Source organism: Antennarius striatus, chromosome 13 (genome assembly GCF_040054535.1).
Source record: "Antennarius striatus isolate MH-2024 chromosome 13, ASM4005453v1, whole genome shotgun sequence".
Lineage (NCBI taxonomy): Eukaryota > Metazoa > Chordata > Actinopteri > Lophiiformes > Antennariidae > Antennarius > Antennarius striatus.
In genome coordinates, this window is record NC_090788.1 from 1,387,436 (window position 1) to 1,411,879 (window position 24,444).

The 24,444-nt window shown below is 46.5% G+C and overlaps 1 protein-coding gene across 7 annotated transcripts in view; it reads left to right on the forward strand.

Moving 5' to 3' along the window:
• The window catches only part of auts2a (activator of transcription and developmental regulator AUTS2 a), a 204,713-nt gene that overhangs the window by 26,617 nt on the left and 153,652 nt on the right, over nt 1-24,444 (forward strand). For all 7 annotated transcript variants that reach the window (XM_068330569.1, XM_068330572.1, XM_068330571.1 and 4 more), the window contains one exon: nt 14,920-15,129. In XM_068330569.1, coding sequence (XP_068186670.1) covers nt 14,920-15,129 — 210 coding nt within the window. The remainder of the gene's footprint in view (nt 1-14,919; nt 15,130-24,444) is intronic.

Sequence of the window (24,444 nt, forward strand, 5' to 3'; positions counted from 1 at the left end):
GTTCATACTGCGTGATCTCATACATGTGTGTGAGGCGACGCTCTGTTAATAATGGATCCAATAAAACGGATTAGCTTAGCTTAGCGTCCCTGTTGCGCGGCGGTTGACCTCATCGTCTGGTCCGAGGTCCAGTTAGTAGACATCTCCTCTTGGTTTCCTTGTCTTTAGCGTTAGCGGCTAACTGCCATCCTTTATGAGAGCAGAACACACATTTATGCAACAGTGTGTGTGCAGTCATGTGACCTTGAGCGCCCCTTGGGTGTGATTGGACGGGTTCTCTCGGCGTTGGTGTCCATCCGTCTCCTTGGACGGCTCCCAGGCGTCTGTTGGGCTTTGGAAGGGTTCACACAGATCTGTTAAAGTGTGTGTGTGTGTGTTTCCTGTTACAGCTGACACACAGGGACAATATTCGTCCCCCTCCCCACCGTGAAATACTTTAAACGACTTGGCGTTCGAGGGTTTTGTGTTTCTAGAATCTGCGGCATCACTTTCGCCTCCTGTCCGGCGTTCTGAGCCTTTCAGCTGCTTTGTTCATCAAACGCCATCCTCATAGCCCGTGTGTGTGTGTGTGTGTGTGTGTGTGTGCGCGCTGCCTGAAAGGTGCCGTCATTCATCTGTCTACACCTTGGCAGCGAACGCATGGCTGCATACAAAACAGCTGGACAGTGGAAATAATCCGTACTTGTTTACCGGCAGATTCGGCGGCGGTCTTTCTAGTTGTGTTTTGTGTTTTTCTACCTGAGCAGCGACTATGGAGTGTATACAAGGCAGGTGGGGGGGTCACGTTGTTTGGGTGGGGGCATAGAAGCCTCATCTGTCGAGAAAAACACCTTGTCTGGTGGGAAATATCTTCTCAAATACAGGAAAACGGAACCTGATTACACTGCTAACGCTCCAATCGAGTCTCAGGGTGATATGATTGGCTAATCGCCGATACTTGATGAAGATAACCTGGTTGTGGTTTTCCTAAACGAGGCTGAACCCGCCAGAGATGGATGTTGTCCAACACTGTCCAACAGAGAAGTCCAACGTTCCCCAAACGGAGCCCGTTTTTCCTTCAATCGCTCCACACCGCCGTAGCTCCAGACAAGTTGACTGACAAACAGGAAGTACGGCGTGTCAAACCCAATCAGCAGCGTCGTAAATAAACACGGGCTCGCCCAGAGACGGCCGGTCTATTATCCGTCACTGACCTCGTTAGTTTCTCTGCCCACGAAATGCCAAGAATCTGACAAATGCTTTTCAGTCCATCTCTAGTTTGGATGGTTTTCCTTTCTCACTTAGGGGGAGGCTGTCAGAGAAGATAGCATCCAGCCCCCACCAGGGTGGTGGTAGTACAAACTGCCCCTTTAATATTTAAAGAAATAGTTGCTTTCTTGAGAAGTTGTTTATCTTTTTCCGGTACGACAGTTGAAAAGGCAGAGCTCGTCGTGTAGCATCACTTCTTTCCAACCTTTTTGCAACTTTTTCCTCATTTCATGTGTCCTGTGAAACCGTCCACACTCTCGTATGCAGATGACGCCGATGCGTTCATCTGTATTTCTGCTCTCGGAGAGCTTATAGATGCAAATTGGTAGACGGAAGACGAAAAAGGGACGTGGAAATGAGGAAAAACTTGTCTTGTTTGACTCTTCTGCGCCCCCTTGTGGATCCATCAACGCCAGCCTAAACGTACGTGGTCTGACAGGCAGCGTGGATGTCAAACACCGTCCATCCCGGCTGATGCATGGTGGGTAATCGTGTCTAGATAATTTGGCACGCTCTAACTGTAGCGGAGGTCGGTTTTATCTCGTGGTGACACGTCGCAGCTCCGGCCGCCTCGCGCTGGCGGTAAAAGCTGTCGTCTGTGGTTAGCGCTGACCTGAGGGGGACGCCTGTCAGACGGTTGGAGGGGGTCAAAGAGCCCTGGTGAAGTCTGGACACATTGGCTCGTGCCTGGGGGAGGTGGAGAGCAGGACAAACTCTGATGTGAAAGCAAAACACAGCGACAGCTCCTTAAAACATCTCAGCTCTCTGATTCCCTGCAGACGCAGAGGCTCAACCGGCAGGAAGTCGGTCGTAAAAAGCGGCACAAACCCGTCGTCCCTGCAGGAGCGCCTGCTGATGTCGGGCCGGTCTACTTCCTGGAGCTGTGAAAGCCGTCATTTTCCAGAGCGTTGCTCAGCTTGATTTAGCTGGTGAGCACACTCCCCTGAACGTTAGCGCTCCGTTCAGCTAAATCAGGCAGCCAGGCATGCATAGTCGAGCCAGAGAGGAATGCAGGAGAGTGCATGCCTCAGTCCCCCCACCCCATATTTATTCTCCTGTGGTATACTTGAGATAAAGATCATGCTGGTATTAGACGAGTGAAGATAAAAGTGATTGTGGTGGGTTTCCTTTTATTTCTGCTGTTCCAGCCATTCCTTAAGTGGGTGTTTCATGTTTCCGCGGAGGATCTTTTATTATTCCTCGCGATACGACAAATGGCACGGTTCGGAAATGTCAGTGCCGTTAAAGGAATGGGATTCGCGCCACAGGGACGACTGTGAGGGCGAGAGGACTCATCCGTTACCGACGGCCTCCATCTGCGGGTGAAGAGATTTAATCATTTGTCGGAATCACGCTCAAGCTAGCTTTTATAGCGTTTTATGCTTTATCGGGCTTCGCCGCACATCAAATAGCATCGGGAAAAGTCTCGCTATTTGTTCTTCATCCTCTCGTCTCCCTTGTTGTATTTCTTCCCGTCTTACGTGGATAAAAATACGAAACACAACTCCGACTCTGAATAACCTGTCGATGTAATTGATAGGGCTGATTAATGGCGGGGGCCGGCTAAAGTGTGCCGTTTAATAAAAATGATATTTTCCTCTCCTGCAATATTTCCCGTGCCAAGTTAATTAAAAAGCAACATTTCGCACCGGTTCTGGGAGGAATATTGATTCAGCAGACGCTTCATTCTGTCAAGATGTTCCAGCTCCGCACCTCATGAGTGTTATGTTAGCATTTAATGAATGCTAAGTGGTTTGTAATGGATTCAGATCCTAAACTCTTTTGCCGATAACACATTCTTGTCAGCCTGCATCAGACTGTCTTCTTTAAGCGATTACATTCTGTTGGGATGACGAATGAAAGGTTGCATTAGATGATTCTGTCACACGCTCACCTGCTAACGCTAGTTTTAACACATGTTTCATGTGACCCCCGAGACCAAAGCTGCCTATTTATCCTGCAGACAGAGTCTCATAATGTTTAAGCTAACATGACAACATGTTTGGGATATGTAGCCTAAGGCGGGACCTGCAGGAATCTTGCATATTTTACTTAAACCGCCACTAAACCACATTTGGCTCTCAGCCCTGAAACCACTTCTAAAAACACAAACCTCCATCGGGCTCATGTCGGGGATTGTTTTTGGAGATATAAGCTTCTTATCTTGGTTTTTAAGGCCCGGGATGTTTTCACACACCTTAGGCGTTCCTGAAAGAGATGGCAGTCCGCCGTAGAGTCAGGAGATACCCCTACTTTGTGGTGATTTTGCCTCCGGGGCCAGTAGAATGCTTAAATATGACTTATTTTGTTCACATTCATTCAGCGAATGCCCAATTCTACATTTCCCATAATGCACCTGTTGTCTTACCCTGCTTGTAGGTTTGGAGAGTTCCCTCTAAAGGTCAGGGAATGCTGATGCCACCATCTTTAAACCTTCCCTAGAGAAGTAAATCGTTTACGTTAAATCACTCGGACAGTGAGCGAAATGGAACGCTGTTTAAATGTTACCGAGGTATTCACGTTCAGTTGGTTTTGTGACTTAAAAACTCAAACGACTTGACCTCACATGGAAAACTGCTTTTTAATCTCTGTTCAACATCCTCTTTCTACCTTGGGGAGGAGTTTTAATCAGGATTAATTTGGAGGAGGAGTGGGCGGAGTCCTGCAGGTGCTGAATAACAATTAGAGGTTATCATCTTTTGCCGCTTGCAGGATGAGTGCGAATGAACTACAAATGAAGTCTGGAGGAAGCTTTAATCGATTAAACTTTACTAAAAACGTCACATTCAGGCTTCAAGATGCAAATGCCTGCTGGGAAATTTGTCATTTTGGCCTCAGGGAGTTTTTTTCTCGCTTCATCTTTTTGGCTTTTTTGTTAAGACGAATAACTGGTCGGTGATGTCACAAAGGTGGACATCCAGACACTCAGGGTGACGGATGGCTGCATTCCATTTCCTTTACTAGAACTGACTTAAACCAGTGAATGTACGAACAGAGAGAAACATCCGTCTGTCTCCTTTTTCCTCCGGACAATGGATTTCTCTCAGGTTGTATCTGCCGACCAATAATATCGCTGGTATTCATTTCTCTTCTGCTCAAGGACATCCTTCTCAAGAATGAATCATAGCAGGAAGATCGTTCGCTTTGGCGCTAACGCAGACATCAGCGCTCAATACTGACACAGTTGTGTTAACATTCGCCAAAGTCGGAGCCTCTGGAAAGAAACTCAACTTCAAAGATCCCAGTTTGAGTTTAGATGAATCAGCAGACTGGATCCGACTGAATGTACCCTCAACCAATCAGAGCCGAGAGTCGCGTTACGTGACATCTCAGAAACCGAGCGGTTCTTAAATGAAGAAATGATCGGAAACGAGATAGGACATCTCTTGGGTCCTGAGTTGCGTTGGTTTTTCCAACCTGTGGTGTTCGGACCCTCCTGGAGACTTTTGGCGTTTTCCTCCGAGGATCTGGTTTTCCTTGCTCTGGGGGTGGTGGTGGTGGAGTTCGACAGCTTGTTAAAGCTGTCAAACTCATGGTCGGCTCATCGGAGCAATCCTCCTTCTGAAATCGCTGTTGTGTTTCCAACCCTTTCTTTAAAGTCAAACATCGGTTTCACGTTGGGTTGCACATGGCAGCGCGGCGCTGTCAGGGCTGAGGCGCTAATGGTAGCTTTGCTGCTTCTTCTCTGCTGGATTTCCCCTCGTCAGACGCCCATGTGTCTGTCACCAGCGGCAGGAAGTACCTTCATCGCCTGACACTCGTCTCCATCGATGTTGGACAAACACTATTAACTGGAGGAGCTCGTCAGTTAATGCCGATGGAGGACTCTTCAGTGGAGCTGTGCACAAACGACGAGGCGTATTATCGCCAGACGCTGGCAATGAGTGCTTTAATTGCCCGTTTACCCATCAGTACTTTCACAGCCTGGGCCGGTACAGCTGGCGCGCCGTCAGACAGGTGCTATTGTGTCGACGCAACGTCGATGGATTCATTAAACGAAAAAAAAAAGCCAATGACTATTTTCATTATCTTCATGGATGAGCCCCGTCTTTATAACTTCCGTAAATAAACTATTTTGAATAAAGTCACCCCCCCCCAAATATGTTTTTTTTAACCACATTCAAGCTTGAAGGATTTTATCTCCCATCTCTTACATCTCGCATTAGCGTCGCCCATTAGGGAGCCATCTTTTAAGAAGACAGACAATCAGCGGTGCTCGGCGTCCACTTATCTACACCGTCTTAATTTGCTCTTTTTTTTTTTTATTGCTCAGTAAGCTCCAGCAAATAAAAGAGCTCATTGTTATATACGCTTTGGCAATTATTCTTCTGGCTCGGCTTACGAGGAAACGCAACAATTCAGCTACGAGCGCGAATGAAATCCTGATCGTTACAAAAGCTTAGTGGCGGCTAGAAAGTGTGTGTTAGATTTCTACCCAATGAAAGGAGCTGAGGAGGTCTGTAAGCGCTTCTCTTTTGTCTTTCACCGGGTTTCTTATTACCAGCCGAGGGCCACGTCTTTGCTCTCCTGTTAGCTTTAGCGTTAGGCTATAAATAGTGCAGGTGTCAGCTCTCTGGCAGGCAGCACCTCCTATTCGCGGCCTGATGGAGGCAGGAAGCTGAGGGTTTGCCGTCAATGTGAGGGGAGATGAGGTGAGACGCTTTGTGTGCAGGAGAAATTAAATGTTGGGGGTGTTGGTGGGACAGATTTTGGGCCAGTCTTTGTCCGGATTCTGGTTGGTTTGCCCTGCCAGTTGGCGGTTGAGGTATCTTAGCTTCGTTGGGTTCGTCCAATGCTGGACGTCGTTGCAGAGGCTCGTACTCGCCACCATTTTTCTTAACGCCCTGTTACACCTCTTCAAAAATTATTTTGATGGCAAATTTTAGGTTATGCTCGTTTTTTGTTCCAAATGTAAGGATATTTGGTCCAGATTGAAGACTATTAGAGACCTCAAGAAACACAAAAAAAAGTCTAACCTGATCTGAAGATTAGCGCATTTCTTTAAATGATAACAATATTTAAAAATAAATCATCTGCGCTTCATTTGGCTTCATTCAGTCATTCATGACGCTTTAATTTCTTATCATTGCTGCTCATGTCTTTGAATGATCTGAAGTGGCGTCTTCGGAGACCTGAAGCTCCTCATTTGCTACGAGCAACAAGTCCTCAAGCGTGCAACGCAGGTCTGAACGAGCATCAGAGCAGTTTAATGATCTTCTTTCTGTGCCCAGTTGCTAAGCAACCTGCTCCATTCTATCTGAAACCCCGGCATCCCAGAAGAAACATCACATCGTTGGACTGAGGAGCAAAGGAATGATAGCAGGGAAGGCGAAACCAAACGGGGGTCTATCGATGTCACGCGTCCCTCAGGATGGATTGAAGCAAATGTTTCAACCGAAGCGAAGACGATTCATCGCGTTTCATCGCTTTACCAAGACATGACTGTTACGGTGGTAGAAGTTGGAGGCTGTTGTGTTCTCCTGCAGGCACATCTCACAACCGTTTCCCGACTGGAGAGTCCATGAAAAGGCCTCTTCTGGTCGGATACCATTCCCAAAAAAATAGGAGGAAGTCAAGTCCATCGGACACGAGAGTCCTGCAGAAAACAGTCGACTTCACGCCACAACCATTTTCTGAGATACACAGGAAATGATTTATTTATATTTATTTAACGTCTCTGCGAGCATAAAGCGGCCTTTCAGGAATCGGTTTCAGTTAATGTTCATTTGGTTTTGATGACACCTCTGGTGGGAGCGCAGCTCGTCTGTCGCAATTATTCAATTCCCTGTACGTGTTTATTGAAGTGCTGTAATAAAACACCATCCTGCACTGTTTGTTTAAAACCACAGCTGGGTTCCCTCATTTGTCGCGCTCCGATGCGTTTTAATATCTGGTATCATTTTAGGAGGATAACGGTAAATAAAACACGACTTACATTAGATGTCGGAGAAGCAAGATGCGTGTACAGTACTTTCGCACTATAAGGCGCACCTAAAAGCCCTTAATTATCTCAAAAACCGACAGTGCCCCTTATAGTCCAGTGTACTTTATAGTCCAGTGTACCTTATAGTCCAGTGTACTTTATAGTCCAGTGTACTTTATAGTCCAGTGTACCTTATAGTCCAGTGTACCTTATAGTCCAGTGTACTTTATAGTCCAGGGTACCTTATAGTCCAGTGTATTTTATAGTCCAGTGTACCTTATAGTCCAGTGTACTTTATAGTCCAGTGTACTTTATAATCCAGTGTACTTTATAATCCAGTGTACTTTATAGTCCAGTGTACTTTATAGTCCAGTGTACTTTATAGTCCAGTGTACCTTATAATCCAGTGTACTTTATAGTCCAGTGTACTTTATAATCCAGTGTACTTTATAGTCCAGTGTACTTTATAATCCAGTGTACTTTATAGTCCAGTGTACCTTATAGTCCAGTGTACCTTATAGTCCAGTGTACCTTATATTCCAGTGTACTTTATAATCCAGTGTACTTTATAGTCCAGTGTACTTTATAATCCAGTGTACTTTATAGTCCAGTGTACCTTATATTCCAGTGTACTTTATAATCTAGTGTACTTTATAATCTAGTGTACTTTATAGTCCAGTGTGGAAAATACTGTGCTTTAAAGCGATTGAAGGTGACTGAAATGAGCATATTTACGTTTTCACCATCTTTTCGTTAGCATAGCAATGTTAGCATGGAGTTAAAATCTAATTGAACCTCCAAATGTCAGTCTGTGCTAGCTGCTGTGTTAGCTTTGGTAGCGATCCATCAGTAGCCTGGAACAAATCTACACAATTCAATGACAGGAGTTCTTCTTCTTCGCGTGCAGATAATAAATGTCATTATCAACCGACGCTGGTTGGTTGCGGACGGTTTAACAAATCTGTCCAATCAGGAGGAGCGAGGTTCTCCCCCCCAAACACTGGGTGGAACAATCCAATAAAAGCTGGGAGCCGGGAGCAGTCCGCCTGTTTAAAGCTAATGGTTCATTTGCCTTTACATCTGTAAGCAATTATGTGTAATTATTTAAGCCAACAAGGTCTGCTTCAAAGGCTAAATCCATCCCATAATGCCTGTTCGGCTGGGATTGTTTTCCTCCTTGTGGCTGGATCGCATTTGAACAAGACGTCCTGCGATTCATCTCGTTTGTCATCGCGCTGCGCTTCTTCAGGTCGTCGCCACACGGCCGGTGTGTGTGTGTGTGTGTGTGTGTGTGTGTGTGTGTGTGTGTGGGCGTGTGTGTGTGTTTTTGTGCTTTTGTTTGCATATCACTTAAATCCTTTTTATTCAAATTCTTCCCCGACGACTGAACGCTCTAATATCTGCTTTCAGCCTCGCAGGAAGACAGAAAACCGCCGGCGGTGGCTTCTCCCGGCGCCCATTAAAAGGCCGCGGCGCCTGTTCGCCTTACCGGGTGATTAACACGAGGAGGAACCAGCAGCATCAGCGCCTCATGTTTATTTAATCAGGGTAAATGTTGTGCGTTCTTGTAGTTCACCCGGAATACGTTTGTTTTTCATTTGAGTTGCGCTCCGCTGAAGGCCTCATTTCTCTCCCGTTGAGATGCAGCCTGGGAAAAAACCCCACGAATACAAGCAGAGCTGTTTGCTCGCGTTTAATTCTGCTTTTTTTTATTCTTTTATTCTGGCGACACCAGCAGAAACATTCACTGAGAGAAATGACCGCACATCGCCGGAGAGATTTAAGCATCGATTTTGAAGGATTTGTGGCTCGTTTTGGAAACTTTTCTTTTAGCCTAACTGGTGTTGAGATCCTTTTCTTTTGGCGATACAAACCCGCCGCTACCCGGCTCGTTGTTTCCTGAACATCCAGACGCCAGCAGGAAATCAGATGATGGTCTCCAGGATATTCCCTCGCCTCCTTTAATGCATCCTTCTGACTGGAGTGGAGTAAAGGGCTCCGGCATGATGAGATTAGTGGCAGGAAATTGCTTGCGTGTCTTCATGTAGCCGGAGCATCGTTTTCATTGCGGATCGCAATTTTCTCAAACCACATTTCTGTTCGGGGGGGGGGGACAAATGCAGGTGAACGAGCGTCTTGTAGATGTTTATGTCGCTCATTGAATAATTTACTTCTTACCTAAAAAGCCCGACGAGCCTCAGACGGCTCCTGCAGAGATTGGTGGATGGAGGTGGGGGGGGGTGCACCTGCATCTATTCTGAGAGTCTCCAGAAGGCGGATAGACGTTCACTCCGAGCTTTTAAGAGGAGAGGCTGGAGCTGAGGGGTTGGGGTGGGGGTGGGGGGGTTTACTTCAGGCTGACGGCTGCACACCTCCAGAGAAGATGAGACGTGATCGACCTGGACTTAACAAGATAACGCTGCAAAATAAGTAGAGAGAGGGCTGCAAAAGTCCATTGCTTGCAACTAATCTAACGCTCGCAACTTTACCTCATTACTAGTAGTCACATGATACCGTACTCACATTCTATTGGCTGATAGAACCCGGAAGTGCGCTACATTCCGTGAGTTTCGGACTTCTGTGAGCCTCAAAAGTGTTTTAAACAGTCTATCAGTGTTTTAAAGGTAATACAGACAGGAGGTGGTTTAATATCAGTAAGGGGGGGGGGGGGTCATAAATGTTTAAATTACCGTAAATAATAAGATAAATAGTGTGTTGCTCTATCGTTTTTGCTCTATCGAATTCGTTATTTGCATGTGGTTCCTGGAACACATTAACCGCGAGGAACGAGGGCGTTAATCTGCGCTAATTTTAAATGTGAAAAACAATAAAGATCACTGATTCCAGAAGTTACTTCAGTTTAAAACCCAAATCCTGTTTGTTTCCCATCATAAAAGACAAATAAAATGAGGAAGTCCTCGTGTTTAACGGTCTCAACCGGCAGTTTAACTGCTGACAACGTTGTTCCTGTACTCCGGGTCCTCTCAGGTGAGGTATAATAAACTCAAACTACAACATTTTAGGTTCCTACCAGGCTGTCTTCTGATTAAAATACAGCTGAAGCTCTTTCCCAGGGCGGATTGTGGCGATTGGTCCGTCGCCCCCCGACCTGAACGACTGAAACGTCTTTTCCAGTCCGGCTCTTCATTCTCCTGTCAGCATTCAGAATCCTCGGATGTTGGCCGTCTCGTTGCCCCCGTCTGATTTCTTACGAGCTGCAGGTCAACTCGCCGAGTCGGCTTTTTTATGTGGGGCCTTTCTCTTCCACACGCAGCCCTCGCCAATCGACTCATTATTGCAACGAAAAGACTTCTTTATGCGTCTTAATGCTTGGCAGGTTTTCAAGTGGTGTGAATTGAGAGCTTGCATCCTTCGGGTTTGTTGGACGTCTTTAATTCTACGTGTCTTCAGGGCAGACATGAGTTGTCCTCATCTTTAATTCAAAGGAAAGTCTGTTTGTTGTAAAATATTATATCTCTACTAGATAAAAAGCACCGGATGAAGCCAAATTGCCACGATTAAGAAGTGAATGTGCGTTTGTACCTCGTTCAGGCAATCGAGCTTTGATGCAAGCGAAAGCAGGATGTGTGAGGAAATCGTTCGTTTAAAACTCTTTCATTAATTAAAACTGCTAATTCTCTGTGAGGCGGTGAATGAGAGCACTTCGACACGGCGGAAACATTCTGAGCTCGGCTATAAAAACCACGACCTTGTGTTCCTAAATGAACTTAATCGGTTCTTTCTATTCGCTGCAGAGGATTTCCTGTGTTTTGGTGGAAGTATTCTGCAATAAAATCGGTAGCAATCATTGAGTTTTCTCACTCCAGACTGAAGTACGGTGGCTCTCAAGGGGAAATGTTTGGACTATTTGGACTATTATCAGGGGTGTCAAACTCATTTTCACTGAGGGCCACATCAGCATAATGGCTGTCCTCAAAGGGCCAGATGTAACTAATAAATGTAACTCAATGTAACTCAATGTAATGTAAAATAAATGTAACTACTCCTTAATGTTAAGTAACTGAATTATTTCTTATTCAAGTTACAAACATTGTAGTTACATATAAAAAAATATGTTTTTTCTGTTCTAACATTAATCCTTTTAATTTGTCAGGTTATTAAACCCACAGAACTCCATCAATCAAGGATCAAACTACTAATGAATAAAGAAAAATAACGTCAAACACAAGTTAGGACATTAACTTTGTTCACAACGTTCTTGTCAAAGTTAAAATGGGCTGAATTACAGCATTATGGGAAATGTAGTTTTTAGTCAATATTTGGTCGTATTGCGGCGTTACGCGAGACCTTTCAAGCTCATCCCTCTCATTAATCTACGGTGAGAAATGATGTGTTCAGGTTTAATATTGCCTCGCTTTGCTCCACTTCCAATTCGTCCGCCTGCGGCTGCAACGACGTTTGTCGACTTCTCTGTTAATTTGATCAACAACCTCCACTGGGAAAGATAATTGCCAATTATTAGAGGAAGAATTATTTTCAGGCTTTTTTCAGCAAAAAAACAAAAAAAATCCCCATTACCGCTTGTTGTTTATTTGATGGTTCCGTTTGGCTGCCATAGATACCAGTCTTACCTGATCTAGAAGGTATTTTGCTCCGTTCACACCTGTAATTGGCTTCTTGCCATGTGCTCCATGTTCAGTTTGCTTAATGCTATTTCACACCTACTGAAAAAGTGATAATTGGGTCAAGAACTCCCCAAAGTACGAGAGACGATTCGCCGCTCACCCTAACTAGGTAGCTTGAGTTATTATGGGCTGTCCTGGAGCACCCTGCAGGGAGAGCTCGCGCTCGCCAGTCTCCGTTAGCGTTCATCACATCTGCAATGATAGCTTTTTGTTCTTCTTGCTTGATGGGAGACGCGTGACACGTTCGCTCGGAGTCGCCGCTGGTCGCTCCACGCGGCGGCATCATGGGAAGCCGCATTCGTTAAGCGTCTGGTGCGTTGGAGTGCTCTCTGTCTTTGCCCCCCCGTTTCCTGCCACCGTCCATCTCTTCTTCGCTTCCTCTCTGCCGGGAGCCCAGTTTGTGTTCTCTAATTAGATTGTCTGAGTCGATCGTAACGTTTGATCAGACTTTCACAGGCTTCTCCGCTCGAGTCGGGCTGCGAGACACCAAAGACGGTCTGGCTCGCTTCGTGTTCCGCGGCGGTCATCGAGTTCAGCACTCGCAAACAAAGGACGACCAGCCAAAGTTCTCAGACTTCAGAAATGGAGAAGCGAGAGAGAATAGGGGGGTACCTAAAGGTATCTCGTCAGAGAGGATTGCACCTTGTTGGTGAAAATACCTGCAGACATATGTTGGCAGTAAACGATGCGGTGTAATTACTTTGTAAAGCGCCAAACAATCACCGTAATGAGAGCCAAGCATATTGAGCAATTACATCGTCATCGTAAGGCGCTGAATAAGGAATTGTCTCGCTATTGTTCTGCGAGCAGCGGAAGCATAATACGCATAATTGCTTTTACAAGCAATCAATCGGTTGGGAGACCCAGAGACTCCCGGTTCCGTCACCTTCCTGAACGGATTCTTGGCGCCATCAATGCATGTCATGTTGCATTATTGGCCTGCATGCTGGGCTTGCACCAGGAGCTAGCGTGACTAAGCCACTGTGGCTCAGTGTAAAAGAATTGAGTAAGCCACAAAAAGCCACACTCTGTGTCCAAGACAGTGGCGCAGTGCGCGGACGACCAACACTCGTTGCAGAGGGGCGGGGGGGAGCCTGGGGGGGCCTCCCCCAGGTAATTTTTTAGAAAATGGGGTTGTTTTCCTGCATTCTGAGGGCAACATCTTCTGTTCATTTTACCTACAAAAATCCACTAAAGCCAACAGTTGAAGCTGAACTCTCTTTATTTCTGTCCTACTTTATGCAGGAATGAATGTGAGATTCAACCATTGAAAACTTCCATTCACTCTGTGAAGATACAGTCAGACTAAATATTACTCAGTGTTTACTGGTAGTTTTACTGAGACTAGAAGACATTTTAATTTTGACCACCACCAACACCATTGGTATGCCATAGTTTATTTTATTGTATTTATTTTTAATTCAATAACATGATTTTTCATTTCAATTTAAAAAGGCATGAAAGCGAGGTGAAAACACATTTACATCATCGCTGGTTATTCCTGCTTGTCAGAGGGAACAAAAGTCTAAGACTACAAACAAGTATTGATAATGTCCTTCATGTACCTTCTGATCGGTCTGTCACCACTCCTCCCCCCTCTCATCATTCACCATTTGTTTATTAATGAGGACTTTAACACAAACTCTACAATGAAACACTGGATTCTTGTGATCGATCGTCCTCGCCTTGTCGTACACCAATTTGCGGGTTCAGCTTGTAAAAAAACAGTATTTTTGTTTTTCATTGGACGAGAGGAGGTCATGACCCGAGTGCATAATTAATGATTGGGAGCGTTTGGGTCACTTCGGCTATTTCCGTCACCATGCGGAAATAGCGGCGCTATTTTCGCTAGCACCGCTCGCTAGCGGAAGTAGCCTAGCGGAAATAGCGAGCGAAAAAGTTGTAAGTTTTAGCCATTTTTCCGTAAAAATAAGAACGGCACTGTGGCTACACAGTCTAAAAACCTTGTAGCCAATCTGGAATTTACTTTGCCGATGGCGAAGTGGCGAATGGCTAGCGCAAGCCCAGCTGCATGGGATGAGACTGCGCTTATTCGCCGATGTGAGCGAATTGGCTTTTAAGGAAGGGTTTTATGAGTTGGTTTCGTTTCTTTGCAGCCACCAGAAGGTTGCTTCAAGGTTGGTCCTCCAACGCGGAACTGCTCCCGATGGAGGGTTTTTCTCCAGTATCCGAACTCGATGTTATTCCTCATGTGCAGCAGGATAAATAAGAAGCAGGCTGTGGTTCCTGGGGGCTGTCAGATACATCCTGGGTTGAGTACTGCTGTATAAACCGCTCTTAAAAATGTTACCTTTGCTTTTACAGCGAATCAAAGTCGACAAGAGTTTACAGGAGGAGCAAAAAATGGGTCAGAGGTGGGAAATAAAAGTAAAAGTTGCAGAAGTTGAAGGGATTCAGGTTCCTGTGTCGGTTTGTTTAAGGTACCAGTGAGACATGTATGATCTGTAAAGAGTTGGGATCGCTGCATTTAAAGCTTACTCGAGCATGAAAACTCTACATAACGGTTTGCCATTGTCCCAGAATGTGTTTCCAGACTGAGGGAAATTGATCTTGACAGCCGCTATTGAATCTGTCATCGGTTAATTGGAGTGCAGACATCTTCCTCCCGATTTCCTGTCCTGTTACGGTTGATTGAGTGTTCATGCTAACATGACACGGAAGTAGTGAAATACTATTACCTAGTCGCATTAACGCCGCCCTCTTTTGTGCGAGATGTAATTGTGTATTGACGTGTCGTTGGCATAGCTGTAAGGAAGCTAGGTCTATGTCTATATCTGTCTTTAACATTACACTGAGAGTATTACACTGATATGATCACTATATTTAAATATAACAAAGCTCTTTTTGAAGTAAATTATGATTTTTAATTTATTCTTAATCTGCTGGAGCAAATTTCCTGCCTTGTTTACTCTAGAATGGAGATTATTTCTGTCAAAAGAGGCTTTTATGATTAGATTTCTAAACAGTTCTACCTAGGTCTAGTCGTTTCGAGCATCGTTTGAAGGCCAGCTGCACAACTAACTTTCGTTGTGGTTTTGGTTCTAATCCACCTTTCCCCTTGTGTTATGTCCCCTCCAAAAGAACATGACTCTGAAGCCCCAGGATGGAAGAGACAACCGGGCAGGACCCCTGCACAAGAAGAGGCCCCCCAGGGTCCCCAGTGGCCTGAGCCTGGAGCCCTTCAAGAACAATCACCACCACCAACAGCCTTCAGACCAGGAGAACAACCCCCGGCTGGCCCACAGCCACGGCAAGAGGAAGAAGAAGCACCTGAACAAGAGACAGTCCCTGGTGAGTGAGGGTGATCCATCCCGTTTACGGGCGCTTTATCGTACAGCACGCATCACATTTCCAAAGCAAATCACTTTGGTCATATCGCTTTTTGAAATGCAGCCACTTCAGCGAAGGAAAAAATGATGAGCTCAGCACCTTCCCCTGACTTTAATCACTTTGTCCTAGAGCTTAAAAAAGTGTTTGTCCTTCAATAATTCAGCCGCTCGTCCGTTCATTGAGTTAAAGTATTTAAGAAATATTGCTGCAGTTGTTTTTTCCCGATGTCTCTGTTATAAAAAAAAGCAGACCTGGACCTGGAGTGGTGTCAGCCAATGGCGTCTCAGATAATCCAGTAGCGGCTACATGCAGTGGGTATCTCTGGTCGGGTGTGGCGTCTGTCCCTGAACCGGCTAACGGACAGATGGTGCTAGCTTTCAGTTTCAAGGTTGTGTGTTCCGACGTGGAGGGGCTTCAAATCTGTTCATCTGCAACTTAATGTCATGTCTCCGGCGGTGCACAAGCCGTTAGCGAAGGGGAACCCCATCCCCAACACATCCACCATAACACCCCCGACCAGCATGCATTGTCGGGAACCTTCTGCACACGTCCAAGACTATGCTAGGGTAATTGTGAAAAATAATTGGAATGATTTCCCGAATTTTATGGTGTCTTACTCCTCCGCCGACCTTATCTGCAATATGCAAAGAATCCCACCCTGTCACGGTTTATGCCGTGTTCGTAATTGCGAAAACCATCGGCGAGCCACCGATTTATCTTTCAGAGGTGTTCCCTTTTCTCCGGCTTCGCTGGGAATACACGTGAAGGCATTATCCTCCCGTGGAGTTCCATTTTAAATGTCAGAAGTTTCGCTCAAGGTTTAATTCTCCGTAGAAAAACCGGCGCCTGGTGAGAGAGCGCCTGTTATCACTGCTTTTTGTAAGCTGCAACTCTGAAGAAACAAAGACGGGGTCTGGCGTGGAATAAAGAAAGAGGTGCTTTTCCTCTTCTTTTTTATTTTTTGTTCCTCTTCCAGCTGAGCGAGCAGATTGCAGCAAACATTTTCGATTTCTGGCGCTAACCCAATATACTAAACTATGGGATATTGTAAGCTCGTGTGGGGGGGGGGGGGTAGAGAAATGTTTAGAAGCACCTCTGACATATTGCTTCACAGTGAAAAAAGAGAGCAAATAGTGGAAGCTTCAGCGGAGATGGATGGGAGAACAGTAGCCAGCCAGAAATGATAACTCTCTAAGTCTTGTCATCTTTTATCATACCGGAGGTTTAGGGCTGTGTTTACTGTATCGCTGCTCTAAAAACACAACCAGACACTTCTGAACAAACCTCTCTGTGATGTAGTTTCTTCTCTTTCGGTGATTTCACTTAACCTTCATCCTCCATTTAACCACCTGCAACTTTCAAAAGCTGCATTTGCAAATCGGAAGTGTTGAAAAGCAATTTATTTTAGGTCCTTTGCACCCTTATCCTCCTCTCCAGTATAAATAAAGCTACCATTAATTGTACTTCTTCTACTACACATCTACTACTACCAGTCAACACTAACCGGTAATGTTGCTAGGCGACAGACACGCAAAAACAGGAAGTGGTGGCGAGATTCTCCTTAGACTAGACCATCTGATTTCTAAACTGGCCGCGATTTTGTAGACTGCCTCAGACGGGGTTCTTCGAAGGAAGCGGCTCAGTTTTAGGGTGTGTTTAGACGTCTACGTCTGCTAAACAGCGGGCCGGCGCCCATCGGTGGCGCGGCGCCGTCGGTTCTGCTTGCTGATGTCGGACTGGCGGCCCATGGCGTGAGCTCCTTTGTACGCTAGTCTTTGCGGACAGAGTGTCTTGCTGTGAGTCCATCTGCTCTCTGGCAACGGGGAACAGGTGGACGGGACGAGCGAGGAGAGCTCAGGTTGGACTCCCCAGCCCCGCCCCCCGCAACCCCCCTAACCCCCCATCTCCTACATCAGACCAACCACCTGCCTGTCTGTCTGCTGCCCCTTCTGTCCGTCTCAATCTTTCTCTGTACGTTCACATGAATGAATTGGACCAGATTTACCGTGCCACCAATTTCATTTTACTTTTCCTGTTGAAATATTTGTGTTTAATTTCAGTATTCCTTCAGAGGTGTACCTGTATGTGACTCCACCACAGCTGTGACTCTTCAAAGGTTATAAAGGTCGGATATCCAGCGATGGCGAGAAATAAACAAGTGCATCGTCACCATTCTGACAAAAAAAAAAAGACGCTTGTAGTGTAAAAGTGATCCTTTACTGCTGGTAAAACTTCAGTGGGAAACTTTTCTCCTCCACAGCAGGAATGAAAAAAAAAAGGTCATCTAAATTCAGTGTCCTCATTTAAGGCACTGCCAGCAGAACTTGTCCTCTGGGGTACTTTTTAAGCCGCTCGTCTTTTTTGAGCCGGTTCTGATTTGCTATTTGAGAATGTTTGGTCATTTTTATCCCATCGTGGTTCCTTTGGGCGCTACTGCTAATGCTAAAACATCTCATTTCAGTCATGAGAGATGATTGTGCAGGTTTGGCCTGGCAGTATACTTTACCCGACACCAGACCCTTTGGCGGTTGGTCTCGCTTCAAGCCCTTCGGGGTAATTGCAAAGCGGCGTCGCCTTTGGGTTGGAAGCAGGTCAAACATTCGACCCAAGGGCTCTGGATTCTGGCTTCTGCCTTCTTGAATCATCTCACTAGAACCTCACCCCACCTGTAATCGACGAGCATCCTGCAGTAGGCCTGCCCGAGGCTTCTCGGTCGTCAAGACTCACCCAGACAGAACTCTTTCAACCCACTAGCGGCCTGATTCCTAATGAGATCAAGCTAAACGTGCTAAACTGTGTTTGGTTGCGTGTAAACGTTTGGGCTGGAACCCTGAAGGTTTCCCGGGTGGTTTTCAGCTCGCATGCGTTTCAATCGGGAGAGAAAATGTAATATAATGTTGAGCTCTTTCAGCTTTGTGGGTCACCCTTAATAAGCTTATCTGCTAAGCCAATAACAGATTCGAAGAAAAGCAATGTCCTGATTGTCAGATAAGATGCTAAATCCATTCTGGTGGGGGTTTTCTGTTGCGTGTGTGTGTGTGTGTGTGTGTGTGTGTGTGTGTGTGTGTGGTGGTGGCGGTGGTGGGAGGGGGGTAATTGTTGCTGTCACACTGGCGGGTTTTAAAACTGGATCAAGTCAAATCCAGTTACGGCGGCTTGTTGCGCGCCTCACATGACGTCTAACATTAAATATTTTAAAGCATCCACGGGAAAACGGCGTAGCGCGACGTTACGATGCAAACGTAGACGTGTTAGCTTCCCCCGCTAGACCGCCGCGCCACGCACTCTGTGTTTTCACATCCTTCTGTATGATGTGTGATGCTGCCACAGCGACCAATCCAACAACCTCCTGACAAGAGGTCCTCTGTTTGGTTCCTGGCTAGCCTGCAGCGCAGCGGTTGCCAGATACATAAACACGAAATGTGACTTAGTCAGGGAAAGAACGATGACGTGGTGCCGTTGGTCGGTCAAGGATGTTTCCACGTTCACCTCGGATTCATGTTTTCTTAAAATAAGTCTGTTGCTGGTTCCACCATCGCTCTCGAAACTCTTAAAGACGAAGGTTATTCCTATTGGGATAAAGGTGAAGCAGGATGTTGGTCCAAAACCCAAACAGAACTCAAAAAACACAATATTTGTGAGGAAATGGACTTCCTGTTTTCATCGAGGGCAGACTCTTACTCTTGCATGACTTTTTAAATTGGAGTCACTTCATTTCTTCACGCACAAAAAGGTTCTGAAGCTCCTGCTGGTTGGCATGGCGATCAAGTGTCAGCTGTCAGTCAGCGCTGGGCGGAGACAGTTTTATCACGACCGTCCAGACCCCATCGCCAGCAAGCCGCTCCGGCGCTGCGGTCGGACTCGGTTCTAATCCGATCGGGTCCCGTTTACGACACGCAGATGAACGCTCAGATAGTTCCAGTCCGCCTGCAGTCTGAAATTGTTTTTTTTTATTTGCTTTCTCCCCGTCTCACTTGACATCTCGATGCCGCCTCCTGTTACTTATCTCCTCTTTCTCCTCGCTCAGTCGCACCTTATTTCGGACCGCCGTCACACTTCCTGTGCTCACCTGTGGAGGAACCGCTCTACTTTAAGGAACCACGGGGTTCTCCTCCATCTTGTGTTGATGATTGTATAAGTATTCACACACTGTGACCTCCTTCACGATGCAGCTCGGTGCCCCAACCTGCTGCTGTTCGATACGACCTGCGTTCTGCACAGATAGCGCTATGCAAATATTAATTACCCACGTCCAGGATTCAATCTAACACATGGAAAGTGAGTCTATTTGTGAGCTTTAGTTGTGCAGACAAGCCTTTTGTCCTCCTCCTGCCTGTCTTCCCTTTGTTGCTTTTTTATTGCCCTGTAAAAGCGGAGGTCAGGGAACAGGTGCTTGCTGGGAAAGTGGAGTATTTACGGGGGCACCAGAGGCTCATGGACTGAGTTATTCCCGAGTGGGGTCGACCCTGACTGTTAAAGTATTTCCAGTTTAAGGAAAGGACATGGCGGGGGCTGAACTTAACTCAGCGTGTGCCCCCCTCGCACTACCACTTTGTCTCTCAAGCTCCTCCCCCCTCCCACCACGGTCCTATGTCAGAGCGGTGAGATGTGACTCGGATTAACAGAACTCGATGTCTCCAGTTTTTCTCCGGCGCAGTTCATCTGGAAGTTTGTCTTTTTTGAGGGGAAGAACGTGAATGAGAGGTCCAGACAGGTGGCGGTGGCGGTGGATGATTCTGCTGGGCCTGGGCAGTGATGGAGAGCAGATAACACAGAATAAAGGTACAGAGAGAATCCCATTTAGAGAGATATCAGATTACAGGCGAACAATGAACGCGCATCTGGTCATCGGTTCACATCCTGGTCGACAGGATATTAAGACCGAGCGTTGGTGGTGAATGACAAATAAACTACAGACTACCTGAAGAATAAACCCGCCTTTCACCGACTCGTCTTCATCACATCTGCCTGCAAACGCTTTGTCTTCGTACTTGTTGTGATTGACTCCTACCGGGTTTGATTTGGAACATTTATGGGATGGTTATAGGTTCTAGTTCTCTAGTTGGGGTTTTAGCAGCAGTTCACCGTGGGCTAACATTGTGAGCTCCACTCTGCCGAGATGGAAAACAAAGCGTCGAAGCCGCCCGAGAAAAATTAAATGTAATTTAGTCTCGACCTTTACTTGACCTTTAACTTCCCAACCCACCCTTTCATTTTTACTTTTCGCAAAAGAAATCCCATTTGAAGCACCTCTCCATGCACAGGTTGGCACTGAACATTACAGTTGGGTTCGTTTTAATTAATTCCGAGCAAAAGCCACACAAATTCGCCACCAGTTCTTTTGATGGCTCCGACAGCTTGGAAGGAAGAGCCAATGATGAGCTCTGGAAAAGCGGGCGCTCTCATAATGGACCTTCATCACGGCGGAAATGAGGGGAAGGCTTTGATGATGGTGGCGGTAAATGAGTGCAGGGGGGACGGGTATGAAAGCTTCACGTTGGCACGCGTTGAGTCATTGCTGGAAAAGTTCTAATCTCGTTTTTGCTTCCCTGACGGTGTAAAAAGGAAATCGGTTTCCCTGCACTCCAACTGCTTTTGATATCCCGGCGTTCCGGATAGTCTTAGTAATTTGTCCGTGCTGGAGTTCCGTGATATCCAGTGGATAGTCTCTGATTTAAGATTACCCTCAGCCCACTGGTGACGGAACTTAATGTGGCACCATGAAATTAGGTGTAATAATGGAGGATAATAATGTTCACAGCCTGCGCCCGATAAGGGAATGTTGTGTAATTACTGCAAACCAAATCCCAGCTAATTGTCTTTAATGTCGCTCTTAGTTTTCCTGTCAGTTGTCAACATGCTTGGAACTCCGCAAATGCAGAACCTGCCTTCCCAAACTTCCACAAAACTTCGTAGAGAGGTGGAATTTGGGTCAGGGAAGGTAGGATTGTTTAGCCAGTATGAATATTAGAACTAGAATATATTATATCCGGATACGTCTGACACCCTGACAGTCTTGGAAAGCATTGCAGCAGAAGCATGGGTGAAAACAGAAAAGATGGACGGCAGGATGCCGGCCTGTTGTTTCCTGTCTGCGCTTCTAATTTCATGGTTGAGCTGAACAAGCTGTTGGGATTCAGATACAAGACGTGTCCCTGATAACATCAGAGGGCATCCTTTCCATTTCATCATCTTGTATGTACTCAAAATGCAAAAAAAAACAACAACAACCCTGCAGCGACTTGAGATTATGGGGGGTTTTTTTCTTTCACAGTTCATCATGCTTTCACCGCCGTCTCTGTGGACTCGGCGGCGCGTCGCCACTTGAATGCAGACGCATCTCAAGTGAGAAGTGGTTGAGGGTTATTGTCCCTCGACCTTGAGCTGAGCCGAGCTGGCTTTGATGTCTTTTTAATCAAAAGCCTCCATCTTAACCAGCTTCTGTTTAGAAACTCCCTCTTAACCCGGCGCACATTCAGGGATCCGTGGCGAGAAAGGGGGCATCGATCCTCGATGGGGAGGAGCGCGGCAGGTGGCGTGGTGTTCTGCGTCACGCGTGATCAGACCCACTTAGAGTAGAGCGGGAAAGGAGAAACAGGGAAATGTGTCTGCTGTCAGATTGGCCCAGATGAGCAGATGGAGACGGTTCCTCAGAGGAACCCTCAGGGAAGGCCAGACACCGCCCTCGTTACTCTCCCCCCGTCGTCTTGACGGCGCCGGCGCTCTGCCACCGCCGGCTGAGGAGGTGGTCGTCTCGTTTCGCCTTGTTTTCCTGTCACCCGGGGCGGGTGGTGCTGCTGGTGGTTGTGGTGGTGTGTGGGGGGGGTGGGTTGGCCATCTGTGATTTCGCACAGACTCTAAAGCCAGCAGGAAGGGGAGGTGCGCAGGATGGTCGATCTCCTGAAGGCGTGCTGTTTGATTCCAAATCTGTTTATAGTCATACCCCGGGAATCCTCAGATGATTCTCTCCAAGATGACTTTAAGTCTGGTCACATTGAGGTTAGGGGTAACTAGAGGGGGGGGATTATCAGGTCTTCATCAGGGTCCGCCGTCCAAAACTGAGAAACAATGTTGCCCTGGAATCTAGAGACTATCCAGAAGAGGGTAGAAGTCGACTGTTAAGGTTTTTAATTACCTGCTGCACAGGAAACCCTCTTAACCATCTGTGAAAGTTCACAAGAACTCTTCAAACAAGTCTTTCTAGTTTTATGGAGACCTTTCTCTCTCATCACAACTCAGGCTTCCCTGGAACCACCAAGAAACCTAGTCTATCTCCTGCAGGATGAATAAACACCCTCCATCCTTTAAGGGAAAGACTTGAACACCCCTTGCCATCGCTTCTTCTGTCCGCATGGAACGCCGTTATATGTTTTCCTGGAATAAACACAGTATGTCTAGACGTGTTCCCTCCCAGATGAAGCCCTGGCCGCCAGAACAGACGGAATAATTACATCGTGAGCGGAGAGAGAGAAATCCCAGACGTGATCCGGAGCAAGAGGTCCAGGTTTCATTCCCCCTGCCCCCTTCTTCTTCTTCTTCTCTACCCTCTCTTTTTTCTGCCTGTTATTTTTAGTGTGGTAAATTAGAATCGACTTGCATGGAGTATTTCGAGGTGTTCTCGTGATGAGCTGGCGCCCTCTGCTGGCGACGTAGGAGAATGCTTCCGTTAACCACGGCTCTTAAGTTGTGCCGGTTTTATTTTACCACTAGAGTTCTCCTTTTAACCGTCCTCTGCTTGGAATGTTGGGTTTTTTTTATTCCTATCCAAACTTGAAGATTCTTTCTTCCTAATTGGCTATAATGTAGCATAGCAGGGTTCATCATTTTCACGATTTCCCTCCAGGCAAAAGCGGCGTGAGTGATTCATCGGCGAGGAACTCTATTGGAGAAAGAAGCGATCGGCATGTGCGGGAATTTGGGGGGGAAAATGCGCTAATAAATCCCACGACTGGTTTCTTGAAGGCGTCTGTCAGAACAAAGGAGGATCTGGCATCATTAAAATGCTCACCTCTGGTTCCCCCCCCCCCCGCGAGCCAATAGGACTTCCTGTTTAATGTCGGCACAGGATGCTCTTCCACAGACATGTCCTCCCCCCTCCCTCACTTATTACTGTCTGTCTCGGAGCCAATTTGCTGTAATGTTGGTGATGCGGGGGAGCTGCTTGGGCGATAATGACACTCAGATAAGTAGAGCTCTTTATACGGAGCGGCGCAGGCCTCCAGACAATCTCATGTACATCAGTCACTTCTTCAAGAAATAGACGCCACACCGCGGGGATCACTCTGCCTGGGACGCCGGCTTGTTAGCGTCGGAGGCGGCGAGTGGGGCCCGGGTCGCCTCCGGCGTGGGCGTCGCCCTTCGCAGGTAACGAACGTAATGAGGAAAAGACTGCACAGACACAACGTGAGCCTTTATTGTAGTTTTAATTCTGGATTGTCAGCTGCTCAGAAAGAGCCGGGCGTCAACAGGTGTGAGAAACTAATAAATGTTTGGGATGATGGGAAAGGGTTTGAATTTAGGTGTACGAGAATCAGGGAAACCATCATTCATCAATATCTTGTTGATTGACTAGTTAATACCACTTGAATCATCCCCAAAAGCACAAAAACGCACTCAAATTTAAATAATCTACCAAATTGAGATAAAGTAATATTGATATGCAAGTTATATTTGTTGTAATTTAATTTTTTTTAAATTTACTATGCTGGTCCCCGAAGGGAAATTATTATTGTAGATAAAAAGGAATCAAGATGTCATTCTAGCATCTGAACTATATATTTGGTGCATGTTTATTTATTTATGTTGTTTATTTATGTTTTTTTTAAATGTTTATTACTCACAGCTCTCGTTTGAAACACGGGTCTCGTTTGAAACACGGGCTATCGTTATTTCTGGAATCAGACTGGCTGTTGCTCAGGAGGTGAGGTTCATTCGGCTCTATACGGCGGCTCTAATGGGACCTTTTCTTTAGCTTTAGATCGCTTTGATAACCCCCGCCCCCGCCCCGGCCCCCCCCCCCCCACATCAGCCGTTAACCTCCAGCGGAGCGTCTTTGGCTCGCTGCTCTCTCTTTGAGTTGACCCGCTAAGAGTCGGAGCTTTGATGCTTCTTCTTCTTCTGCGGCTCGCCTCCAGCGAAACCCCCCCCCTCCCCCACAGGAAGTCTGTCAGAAGAAAACGGTGCGAGCGGCGGGGAGGGTGCGCTGTCAGGGCATCCGCACACCGTACGCGTTGATGTTCGCGTTGCCAAGTGTGGTTTGTTCTGTGGAAGTGGGCG